The sequence below is a fragment of the Mandrillus leucophaeus genome, unplaced genomic scaffold (genome assembly GCF_000951045.1).
Source record: "Mandrillus leucophaeus isolate KB7577 unplaced genomic scaffold, Mleu.le_1.0 Scaffold22, whole genome shotgun sequence".
Taxonomy (NCBI): domain Eukaryota; kingdom Metazoa; phylum Chordata; class Mammalia; order Primates; family Cercopithecidae; genus Mandrillus; species Mandrillus leucophaeus.
Window position 1 is genome coordinate 2,757,175 of NW_012102254.1, and position 11,872 is coordinate 2,769,046.

At 41.8% G+C, this 11,872-nt stretch overlaps 1 protein-coding gene across 2 annotated transcripts in view; it reads left to right on the forward strand.

The window, feature by feature from the left end:
- SMARCC1 (SWI/SNF related, matrix associated, actin dependent regulator of chromatin, subfamily c, member 1) overlaps positions 1 to 11,872 on the forward strand; it is a 226,385-nt gene that overhangs the window by 66,525 nt on the left and 147,988 nt on the right. For both annotated transcript variants that reach the window (XM_011981027.1, XM_011981028.1), the window contains exons 4-5: positions 3,965 to 4,046; positions 5,584 to 5,676. In XM_011981027.1, the coding sequence (XP_011836417.1) occupies positions 3,965 to 4,046; positions 5,584 to 5,676 (175 nt within the window). The remainder of the gene's footprint in view (positions 1 to 3,964; positions 4,047 to 5,583; positions 5,677 to 11,872) is intronic.

Consider the following 11,872-nt stretch of genomic DNA (forward strand, 5'->3'; position numbering starts at 1 on the left):
TTTTTTTTTTTTTTTTTTTTGAGACGGAGTCTTGCTCTGTCGCCAGTACAGAGTGCATAGGCACCATCTAAGCTCACTGCAACCTCCATCTCCCAGGTTCAAGCTATTCCCTTGCCTTAGCCTCCCAAGTAGCTGGGACTGTAGGTACACGCCACCATGCCTGGCTAATTATGTTTTAGTAGAGACAGGGTTTCACCATGTTGACCAGGATAGTCTCTATTTCTCGCCCCCATGATCCACCCGCATAGGCCTCCCAAACTGCTGAGATTACAGGAGTGAGCCACTGCGTCCCGCCTTTCTGACTTTTTAAATCTTTGGCCATTTAAACTGTAAATGCAAGCTCTCAGTTGAGGGTTTACTAATTAATATAAAAGTCTTCTGCATTGTTTCCTTTTGTCAATCTACTGGGCAATATCTTGCTGTAGCCTTTCAATCTAAGGCAATAAATATGCATTGTGTGTCAAAAGGAATTACAGGCTGGTGGGAAGCCAAGGTGAAAGGTTCGCTTGGGCCCAGGAGTTGGCGACCAGCCTGAGCAACATAGAGAAGCCCTGTCTCTTGAAGAAATTTTAAAATACTACCCCAGAAAGGTAGCATGTACCTGTAGTTCAAGCTCCTCGGTAGGCTGAGCCGAGAGGACTGCTTGACCCCAGGAATGCAAGGCTGCCTACAGTGAGCTATGACTGAACTGCTGCAGTCCAGCCTGGATGACAGAGCAAGAGTCTATTAAAATATATATATTAAATAAAAATAGAAAATTTTAAAAAAGTTCCTCTACTAACTGTATTCCTCCAGTGTTATTGCCTCTCGTGAGTATATTTAGGGCTACCTCTAGAAAATGGTCCGAATAGAGCTGGGCACGGTGGCTCACACCTGTAATCCCAGCACTTTGGGAGGCCAAGGTGGGTGGATCACGAGGTCAGAAGATCAAGATCATCCTGGCTAACATGGTGAAACCCCGTCTCTACTAAAATACAAAAAATTAGCTGGGCATGGTGGTGCATGCCTGTAGTCCCAGCTACTTGGGAGGCTGGGGCAGGGGAATCACTTGAACCTGGGAGGCGGAGGTTGCAGTGAGCCAAGATCGCGCCACTGCACTCCAGCCTAGCAACAGAGCAAGACTAGCAAGACTCTGTCTTTAAAAAAGAAAGAAAGAAAGAAAGAAAATGGTCCGAATAAAAATGGTCTGTTTTTTTTTTGAGACCGAGTGTCACTCTGTTGCTCAGGCTGGAGTGCAGTGTCGCAGTCTGGCTCACTGCAAGCTCTGCCTCCTGGGTTCACGCCATTCTCCTACTTCAGCCTCCTGAGTAGCTGGGCCTACAGTTGCTTGCCACCACGCCCAGCTAATTTTTTTTTGTATTTTTAGTAGAGACAGTGTTTCACTGTTAGCCAGGATAGTCTTGATCTCCTGACCTGGTGATCCACCCACCTCGGCCTCTCAAAGTGCTGGAATTACAGGCGTGAGCCACTGTGCCCAGCCTAATCAGACTCTTTAACACTGGATGGATCCCAGGTGAAGAGTTTATTCCATAGAAGTTGTGTAAAAGGGCGTCAGAAGGAAACTTCTAAAGGGAAAAACAAAAATGCACTGAGCCAAGTGCAAGACAACAATAGAGCCAAACAGTTTTGTGGGGAAGTTACTAAAGCCAGTCTCAAATAAGGAGCTTTGTACGATGATAGCAAGCTAGACTACCCTGGAGACCATCCCCACAGGATGGTCTAGTATGCTGTACCCCAAAAGGGTGGCAAACATCCTGGTAGGATCAGGTGTGGTAGCTCACACCTATAATCCGAGCACTTTGGGAGGCTGAGGCAGAAGAATCACTTAAGGCCAGGAGTTCAAGACTAACTTAGCCAACATAGCAAGACCCCATCTCTATTAAAGAAAGAAGAAAAGAAAAAAACATGAAAGATGGCCAGGTGTGGTGGCTCACATCTGTAATTCCAGCACTTTGGGAGACCGAAGCATGTGATCACCTGAGGTCAGGAGTTCGAGTTCAGCCTGGCTGACATGGTGAAACCCTGTCTCTACTAAAAATGCAAAATAACTGGGTGTCATGGAGCACGCCTGTAATCCCAGCTACTCGGGAGGCTGAGGCAGGAGAATCGCTTGAATCCAGGAAGCAGAGGTTGTGGTAAATCGAGATCACACCACTGCATTCCAGCCTGGGCAACAGAGTGGGACTCCATTTAAAACAACAACAACATGGAAGATAGGCTTAGCTTCATAGAGCAAGTGACTTGGGGACAGATTCTGGAAGTGATAGTGTCAGGCCCATTGAGTGGGTAGTAACATCCTGGAAAGGCTATAGAGTTTAAAAAGAAAGATTGGAAGTGTGGGGAACATCTCCAGGATAAAATAGCATGACATGTGAGTTAAGCATATGAGCTCTGGACTCAGACTGCCTAATGCTAGGTAGTATCTGGTAATGATTAAGAAAAATATAACTGGGCCAGGCGTGTTGGTTCACCTCTGAGTGAACCAACTGAGGCAGGAGGATTGCTTGAGCTCAGGAATTTGAGACCAGTTTGGACCAACATAGTGAGACCTTTGGCTTTACAAAAATAAAAATAAAAAACAATTACCTGGGTATGATGGCTGGTGCCTGTGGACCCAGCTACTCAAGGCTGAGGTTGAGGTGGGAGTGTCCCCTGAGCCCAGGAGTTCAACGTTACAGGGAGCTCTTACTGCACCAGACCTTTCCAGCCTAGATGACACAGTGAGACTTTGCCTCCAAAAACAAAAATTACAACTATAGCTAACATTTATTGATCAGTTACTTTATATTAAATTTAAGCACTGTTGTAGTATATACCTCATTTAACCTTCACTAAAACCCACAGTAGGCTATTACATTTATGAAGCAGTCAATCCTTGGGTTAACAAATTGCTCAAGACTAATGTAGTTTTCCACAATCCTTACTTTCAGTCACTAAGCTCTACTCCTCTCCTGGATGTTAGTGTTAAAAGAACTAAAACAGAGCAAAAACAAAGTAGGTATTGAATAAAAAGTAAGGAGAAACAGGCGTTAGACTTTGTAAAGATTTAACCACATGGAGGTGACATGCTTGGGAACTTAATGTAAAGAGACATTGGAGAAGAGTTTCAAGTAAAGGTAAATACATCAGTTTTACCACATTTAGGAAAACAGTGCTTGTTATTCATACTTGCGGGTTTGGTATACCCCCAGCAATCAAGTGATTTCAGATTAAGGGATAGTCTCTGCTCTTGACTGTTACTGTGGCCAGTTAAAAATTTTATTTGGAGAAACCTTGTCTGTTTAAATCACGTCTTACAGCTGTATCAGAATTAAATACCCAAGATGCTTTCCTTTATCTAAGAGAACACAGATACTGTTGAATTTGAACAAATGATTTTTTTTTTTTTTTTGAGACGGAGTCTTGCTCTGTCACCAGGCTAGAGTTCAGTGGCATGATTCTGGCTTACTGCAACCTCTGCCTCTCGGGTTCAAGCGATTCTCCTGCCTCAGCCTGCAGAGTAGCTGGGATTACAGCCGTGCTCCACCATGCCCAGCTAATTTTTGTATTTTTAGTAGAGATGGGATTTCACCATGTTGGCCAGGCTGGTCTTGAACTCCTGACCTTGTGATCCGCCCGTCTCACCTCCCAAAGTGCTGGGATTGCAGGCATCAGCCACTGTACCCAGCATGGATCTGTGAACTAGTTTTCTGTAAGATGTAAGGTGTCTTAGATTTAAGGAAAATTAGATAGATATGTCATGGAATTGATACTTCATTTTCACTGAGGTGGGTCTTAATATCTCTTTTATAAGGGTGTTGATACTGTGTATTCTTATATTACTGAGAGAATATCTCACACGTTTTGTAGAGTGTTATTTTAATTTCCAAATCTTTCTAACTCATTTGCATCGAATTCTAAAACCAAGTTTTCATTTGTGTTTAAGGTGGGAGACAAATTAACTAGGGTTTTTCCTTTTTTTTAGGCGGAGGTTTGACCTACAGAACCCATCCCGAATGGATCGTAATGTGGAAATGTTTATGAACATTGAAAAAACATTGGTGCAGGTAACTTGGAAACTTAGGTTATTTAAAAAGTTTGCCTTTAATATATTTTCAGTTTTGGGATTGGCGGGCCGGGCGCAGTGGCTCACGCCTGTAATCCCAGCACTTTGGGAGGCTGAGGCAGGCCTCCCAAATCACGAGGTCAGGAGATCGAGACCATCCTGGCTAACATGGTGAAACCTCGTCTCTACTAAAAAAAAAAAAAAAAATACAAAAATTTAGCTGTGTGTGGTGGCGAGTACCTGTAGTCCCAGCTACTTAGGAAGTTGAGGCAGGAGAATGACGTGAACCCAGGAGGTGGAGCTTGCAGTGAACCAAGATTGCGTCACTGCACTCCAGCCTAGGCAGCAGAGCGAGACTACGTCTCAAAAACAAAACAAAACAAAAACAGATTGGCTTTATTGGATTGCCAAAAGAACAAAGGAAGAAAATGTTCTGAAAGGTATTGTTTTATTATTTTTATGGGTGTTTGGGGATTAGAGCTATGATTAATCTTGTCTTTAAGACTATTAAAATTTATGGTGAAATAATTTATAATTTTCTTCATTAATTTTACCTAATGTATTGTTTGACTTGCCTTTATTTTATTTTTATTTTCTTTGAGACAGGATCTCACTCTGTCACCCAGGCTGGAGTGCAGTGGTACAGTCATAGCTAGGCTCACTGCAGCTTTGAACTGTTGGGCTCAAGTGATCCTCCCACCTCAGCCTCCCCTGTAGCTGGGACTACAAGCACACGCTATCACACTTGGCTAATTTTTTGTATATTTTGTAGAGGTGGAGTTTTGCCGTGTTGACCAGGCTGGTTTCGAATTCATGAATTCAAGTGATTTGCCTGCTTGGCCTTTCAAAGTTCTGGGATTACAGGCATGAACCACCGAGTCCGGCCTGCCTTCATTTTATTTGGTTTAAGCACTCTTCCATCCTACTGTTCACTTGACTGAATATTTTCTTTGGGTTTGTTCCATGGTTGTACCATAAATACACATATTATTTCTCTAACTGTATTATAACCTAGAAAAAAGAATGCTTAATGTCCTTATTTGTGTTTCCTAATATGTTCATTGTTTAATAATTTATGGTGATCACTAAATTAACCTTCCTGGGGAGAGGTAGCTGGCAAAAATTCAGTTAGATATTACTGTTAACTTAATATGTGAAAGTTGTTTGTCTCACAGATTCTTAGCTAGGGAAACAATTGGATATGTTTTGTTTGTTGGGTGAGAGTTTTTTTCATGATTTGGGGAGTCAACATACATGTTTTGTCATTGCTATTTTTAAGATTAACTGTAATCCCCTTCCATAGCTAAAAACACTACATTAGACCATTAAAGTAAATTTGGGTAAAATTGGGGAGGAGGATTAATCTGGCAATCTGGTGTGGTATCTTAATGAAAAAGCTGCTGAATTTCTTTAGGTCATGCTTCTCAATATTTTTTGTGGCAGAAAAGGTTATCTGGGGATGGTTTGTGTATTACATAAATAATGTGATATTATTTCAAAACCAAGAGAATTTGAAAGTCTGTTCTTTTCATCCTCAGAACAATTGTTTGACCAGACCCAACATCTACCTCATTCCAGACATTGATCTGAAGTTGGCTAACAAATTGAAAGATATCATCAAACGACATCAGGTAATAGACACAATCACTTTAGATAATAATAGACACGATCACTTCGTTTTGTAATTGTAAGCCTCTAATAAATGTCAGCCATAGTAATGCTTTGGATTTCTTGATATATTTACATCAAAATAAATTTTTTTCTTGAGTTTTTATTTTTCTTTTTAGAGGTGAGGTGTCACTGTGTTGCCCAGGCTGGAGTGCAGTGGCACTATCCTAGCATCCTTGCTCACTGTAGCTTTAGACTCCCGGGCTCAAGAGATCGTCCAGTTTTTGTGTGTGTGTGTGGTTCTTTGTTGTTGTTGTTGAGAGAGTCTTGTGTTGTCGCCCAGGCTGGAGTACAGTGATGCGATCCCGGTTCATTGCATCCTCTGCCTCTGAGGTTCAAGCGATTCTTGTGCCTCAGTCTCCAGAATTGCTGGGACTACAGGTGTGTGCCACCATGCCTGGCTAATTTTTGTATTTTTCGTAGAGATGGGATTTTGCCATGTTGGTGAGCCTGGTCTCGAACTCCTTACCTCAAGTGATCTGCCCACCTCAGCCTCCCAAAGAGCTGGGATTACAGGCATGAGCCACCGTGCCCGGCCACGATGGTTTCTCACTATGTTCCCAGGCTGATCTTGAATTCCTGGCCTCAAGTCATCCTCTAGCCTCGCCCTCCCAAAGTATTAGGATTGATTATAGGTGTGAGCCACCATACCTGGCCTCTTTTTGAGTTCTTAAAGTAGCAGTGTTTTTTTTCTCTTCACTCATCTTTAGCTTTTAGCCTAGAGTAGCATTTAATAAAGTCATTGGTATGGAGTCTTTAGTCTTATTGTGAAGTGTGCTTACATAGACCTAAGGAAACCAATGTATTCTATATCACAGAGCTCTATCTACATCACAGAGATTATAAAGTCAAATAGAGTTGGTAACATAATTGGTAGGAAGAAATGACATATTACTTTCAAGTAATCGTGTCTCCCTTAACCCCGCATTTTATGTATTCTGTTACATACATGATTTAAAAAAAAGCAATTGATGGCCAGGCGTGGTGGCTCATGCCTGTAATCCCAGTACTTTGAGGTGCCAAGGCGGGTGGATCACAAGGTCAAGAGATCGAGACCATCCTGGTCAACATGGTGAAACTCGTCTCTACTAAAAATTAGCTGGGCATGGTGACGCGCCTCTATAGTCCCAGCTACTGTGGAGGCTGAGTCAGGAGAATTGCATGAACCCAGGAAGTGGAGGTTGCAGTGAGCTGAGATGGCGCCACAGTACTCCAGCCTGGTGACAGAGCGAGACTGTGTCTCAGAAAAATTCTGCCCCCTCAAGCTTACTTTGTCTTGATACACATGTACTAGTACTGTCTTCTGACATCTTAGCCTTCTTCTTCTGACTTCCTTTTAGGCTGAGACTTTGGTTATTTACTGCATGTAAGTTTACGATTACACGTGACTAAACTGTAATTAAGCCCATCACATAGTAATCTAGCTGAGGAGACTTATGTAGAAGATAATTTTCTGAAACATTCCTTGTGTGACAGAGTTTTATGTATCCTTAGAATTGGTTGAGAAGCCTCATGAAATGTCTTTTTTTCCTGCTGCAAAAGAGATTACCAATTGAATTATGTTTTAGCATTTAGTAAAATATCTTGCATGTTCTGAAAGTTAATGTTTGTAGTACTGCATACAATTAAAGATTGAGTACATTCTTTCTTTTATATATGATATCTCAAAGTGTAAGGTAATATAATTATTTTATCACATTGAGCAATCTGAAGTCCAGTTCCTCTTTTTACTAGTATTATGGCTTTGAACAGATCCCTTAAACCTCTCTCTTTTGGAATATCTTTTTATTGGATTGACTGTCAAATGCAGTTTATATGTGGAATGTTACCAGGACAGGAGTGGAACAAATTGATTGCTGTTTCTTGCCTTGAACCTGAAATTACCCACTCTTTTTGCTACCAGGTTGTACTGGAAACATTTTATGTATTGTCCTACAATTTATGCTGAATATTTAGCTGTTTTTTATATATGTGTGTATATATATATTTTTTTTTTGAGGTGGAGTCTTGCTCTGTCACCCAGGCTGGAGTGCAGTGGTGCGATCTCGGCTCACTGCAAGCTCTGCCTCCCGGCTTCAAGCCATTCTCCTGCCTCAGCCTCCCGAGTAACTGGGACTACAGATGCATGCCACCTTGCCTGGCTAATTTTTTTTTTTTTTTTGTATTTTTAGTAGAGACAGGGTTTCACCGTATTAGTCTCGGTCTCCTGACCTTGTGATCCGCCTGCCTCGGCCTCCCAAAGAGCTGAGATTACAGGCATGAGCCACTGCGCCCGGCCTTAGCTGTTATATTTTTGATGAAACCTGCCTTAGTGATTGTTTTCTAGGCATACCCTCCAGAGGGATGCAGAGGTCTAACTGGCTTCTTAGAATCTTAGGAAAGAGACCTTAATAGGTCATAATAATAGTACCTTCATTGATTTGATGATCAGGCCTTTATGTGTAAGCATTTTAAATGAATTAACAGGCTGGGCACCGTGGCTCACGCCTGTAGTCCCAGCACTTTGAGAGGCCAAGGCAGCCAGATTGCTTAAGCCCAGGAGTTCAAAACCAGTCTGGGTAACAAGGCAAAACCTCTACAAGATGATAAGTAAATGAACCAACAGCTCACATTGATTGAGACCTTCAGTGTTCCCAGTGCCTTAATTCATTGTATTTGTTAATTCAGTTGTAAAGAATTCTAATGATATAGGTGTTATTGTTATTACTTTGTTTCTTTTTTGTTGTTGTTCTTTTTTGTTTCTTTGTTTGAGACAGAGTCTCACTCTGTCTCCCAGGCTGGAGTGCAGTGGCCTGATCTCAGCTCACTGCAAACTCCAATCCCCGGGTTCAAGCGATTCTCCTACCTTAGCCTCCCAGGTAGCTGGGACTACAGGCATGTCCCACTACACCCTGCTAATTTTTGTATTCTTTAGTAGAGACAGGGTTTCACCATATTGGACAGGCTGGTCTCGAACTCCTGACTTTGTGATCTGGCCAAAGTGCTGAGATTACAGTCATGAGCCACCTTGCCCGGCGCTGTTGTTGTTCTTTTTTTAACAACAGGTGTGCTCCACTGCACCTGGCTATTTTAGTTTTATTTTTGAAGAGACATGGTCTTGCCTAGGCTGATCTCAAGCTCCTGGCCTCAAGAGATTCTCCCTGCCGCCTTGGTCTCCCAAAATGCTGGGATTATAGGCATGAGCCATGGAACCCACCCTGCAGCACACACTCCCCCCCACTCCTTTTTTTAAATGGAAGGTTTGTGGAAACTGTGTCAAGCGAGTCTGTTGGTGCCATTTTCCCAATAGCATGTGCTCACATTGTGTCTGTGTATCACATTTTGGTAATTCTCACAATAGTTCAAATTTTTTTAGTTGTTTGTTTGTTTGTTTTGTCACCCAGGCTGGAGTGCAGTGGTGCGATCTCAGCTCACTACATCCTCCACCTCCTGGGTTCAAGCAGTTCTCTGCCTCAGCGTCCCGAGTAGCTGGTATTACAGGCACCCGCCACCACGTCCAGCTAATTTTTGTATTTTTAGTAGATACGGAGTTTCACCATGTTGGCCAGGCTGGTCTTGAACTCCTGACCTTGTGATCCTCCCCGACTCGGTGTCCCAAAGTCCTGGGATTACAGGTGTGAGCCACCACTCCTGGCTTACTTTTTTAGTATTATTGTATATGTTATGGTGATCTGTGATAGATGCTATTTGATATTATTTTAATTGCTTTGGTTTAGCACAACACCCATAGAAGATGGTGAAGTTAATTGATAAATGTATGTGTTCTGACTTCTCCACTGACTGGCTACTCCTCTCTCTACCTCGTCCCTGAGACCCACAAGTATTAAAATTAGGCCAATTAATAACCCTACAATGACCTCTAGCTGGTCAAGTCAAAGGAAGAATTGCTTATCTGTCACTTTAAATCAAAAGCTAGTCGTGATTTAGTTTAGTGAGGAAGGCATGACAAAAGCCAAGATAAGGTGAGAACTTGGCTTCTTAAGCCAAACAACCAAGTTTTTAATGCAAAGGAAAAGTTTTTGAAGGAAATTAAAAGTGGAACTCTAGTGAACATGCAGATGATACGGTGCAAAACATGCTTATTGCTGATACTGAGAAAGCCTCAGTGGTCTGAATAGGAGATCAAAGCAGCCCAACATTTCCTTAAGCTAAATTCTAATCCAGAACAAAGGCCTAACTCTCTTCAATTCTGTGAAGGCTGAGAGAGGTGAGGAAGCTGCAGAAGGAACGTTTGAAGGTAGCAGAGGTTGCTTAATGAGGTTTAAGGAAAGAAGTCATTTTCAGAACATAAAAATACAAGGTGAAGCAACAAGTGCTAATGTAGAATCTGCAGCAAGTTATCCAGAAGATTGAGCAAAGATAATTGGTGAAGCTGGCTACACCAAACAACATATATTCAATGTAAATGATAGTCTTCTATTAAAATAAGATGCTATTTAGCGTCTTATTTATAAGATGCTATGCATCGTATTTATAAGATGTCATAGTTAGAGAAGTCAATGCCTGGCTTTAAAGCTTCAGCCAGGCTGTTTTGGGGCTTAATGCAGTTGGTGACTATAAGTTAAAGCCAATGGTCATTTGCAGTTCTTACAATCCAAAGGCCGTATAGATAATGCTACATCTTCTTTGCCTGTGCTCCATAACAAAACTGCAAAGCCTAGATGACAGCACATCTATTTACAGTATGGTTTACTGACTACTTTAAGCCCACTGTAGAGACCTACTGCTCAGGAAAAACAATTTCTTTTGAAATACCACTGCTCATTGACAGTCACCTAGTCACCAAAGCCTCTGTTGGAGATGTACAAGGAAATTAATGTTATTTCCATGCATAGTAACACAACTTCCATTCTGCAGCCATGTTTTAAGGAGAAATTCAACTTTCAAGTCTTGTTATTTAAGGAATACATTTTGTAAAGATATAGCTGCTGTAGTTAATGGTTCGTATGATGGATCTGGGCAAAGTAAATTGAAAATCTTCTGGAACAGATTCATCATTCTAGATGCCACTAAGAACACATGTGATTCATCAGAGGTCACAATATCAACAGTAACAGAAGTTTGGAAGAGGTGGATTCTGACCCTCATGATTGACTTTGAGGGGTTAAAGACTTTAGCTACAGACGTGGTTCAAATAAGAGAACTGGAATTTGAATTGAAGCTGGAACATGTGACTGAATTGCCGTGATCTCATGACCAAACTTGAACATATGGAAGAGTTGTTCCTTATGGATGAACAAAGTGCTTTCTTGACATGGAATCTACTCCTGGCATAATTGCTGTTAACATTGTTGAAATGAGAACAAAGGATTTTAAATATTACATAAATTTACTTGATAAAGCAAACAGCAGGGTTTTGAAAGAAATTCTACTGTGTGTAAAATGCTGTCAGCATCACATGCTACAGAGAAATCGTTTGTGAAAGTAGTCAATTAATGTGACAAACTTTACTGTTGACTTATCTTAAGAAATTGCCACAGCCACCTTAACCCTCAGCAACCACCACCCTGATCAGTCAGCTGCCAGCATCATTGAGGCAGTATCCTCTATCAGCAAAAAGACTGATTTGCTTAAGTCTCAGATGATTGTTAGCATTTTTTTTTTTTTTCTTTGAGGTGGCATTTTGCTCTTGTTGTCCAGGCTGGAGTGCAATGGCGTGATCTCGGCTCGCTGCAACCTCTGCCTTCGGGGTTCAAGGGATTCTCCTGCCTCAGTCTCCTGAGTAGCTGGGATTATAGGCACCTGCCACCACACCCAGCTCATTTTTTGTATTTTTAGTAGACACAGTTTTCACCATATTGGCCAGGCTGGTCTCGAACTTCTGACCTCAGGCGATCCACCCGCCTCGACCTCCCAAAGTGCTGGGATTACAGGCGTGAGCCACTGGGTCCGGCTGTGATTGTTAGCATTTTTTAGCAATAAAATATTTTTAAATTAAGGTATATACGTTGTTTTCTAAAACCCTGTAAACATAACTTTTGATTTTTGTTTTGAGAGACAGGGTCTCTCTCACTCTCTTGCCCAAGCTAACGTGCAGTGGCATAATCATAGTTCACTGCAACCTTGAACTCCTGGGCTCAAGTGATCCTCCCACTTCACCTCCTGAGTAGCTGGGACTACAGGCATTTTTGCCTGGCTATTTTTTTTTTTTTTTTTTTT